Source organism: Myotis davidii, unplaced genomic scaffold (assembly GCF_000327345.1).
Source record: "Myotis davidii unplaced genomic scaffold, ASM32734v1 scaffold1765, whole genome shotgun sequence".
In the NCBI taxonomy this organism is placed as follows: domain Eukaryota; kingdom Metazoa; phylum Chordata; class Mammalia; order Chiroptera; family Vespertilionidae; genus Myotis; species Myotis davidii.
In genome coordinates this window covers 131,259-131,790 of record NW_006296231.1, presented here as the reverse complement: position 1 = coordinate 131,790, position 532 = coordinate 131,259, and the positions used below count along the sequence as shown (strand labels likewise).

Here is a 532-nt window from a genome sequence, read left to right as displayed (position 1 = left end):
TTTTTGAGAATCAACATTTCATGTGTATGATGTCTTCCCACCCCACGTTAAGCCCAGGAAGCCGGCACCGGCCTCTAGCTCCGTATCCCTGATCCCAGCGCCCAGCACCGGGCCTGGGACACAGGAGGCATTAATGGTTGGATAACGTTCTGGTGGCTTAGCCACGACCTTCCCCCTCCCAGCGACCCCCCCTCTTCCACACTCTGCCTCCCGCGTGTCTGGGAGGGGAGGCCTGTCCCCGGGGGGACAGCCGCCAGGACTCACCCGATGACCTGCAGTTTGGAGGTGGGGCGCCCGAAGGCGCGGCACAGCTCCCGGATGCCCTCGGGGCAGAGGTTGTTCCGCAGCAGGTTCAGGCTGCGCAGGTAGCGGTTGCAGAGCAGCGCGGAGGCCAGGGCCTCGCAGCAGCCGGACGTCAGCTCGCACGCCTCCAACCTGCGGGCCCGACACGCGAGGGGTGACCCCAAGACCAACGCTCCGGCCTTCTTCCTTCAACCCCTTGGACTTCCCCTTTCACAATTAAAAAAAAAGT

At 63.3% G+C, this 532-nt stretch overlaps 1 protein-coding gene across 1 annotated transcript in view; it reads right to left on the bottom strand.

The window, feature by feature from the left end:
• Positions 1-264: 264 nt before the first annotated feature.
• The window catches only part of NLRP5 (NLR family, pyrin domain containing 5), a gene marked incomplete at its 3' end in the record, with an annotated part of 17,074 nt that continues 16,806 nt past the window's right edge, over positions 265-532 (bottom strand). The window contains exon 9 of the mRNA XM_015568815.1: positions 265-435. Coding sequence (XP_015424301.1) covers positions 265-435 — 171 coding nt within the window. The remainder of the gene's footprint in view (positions 436-532) is intronic.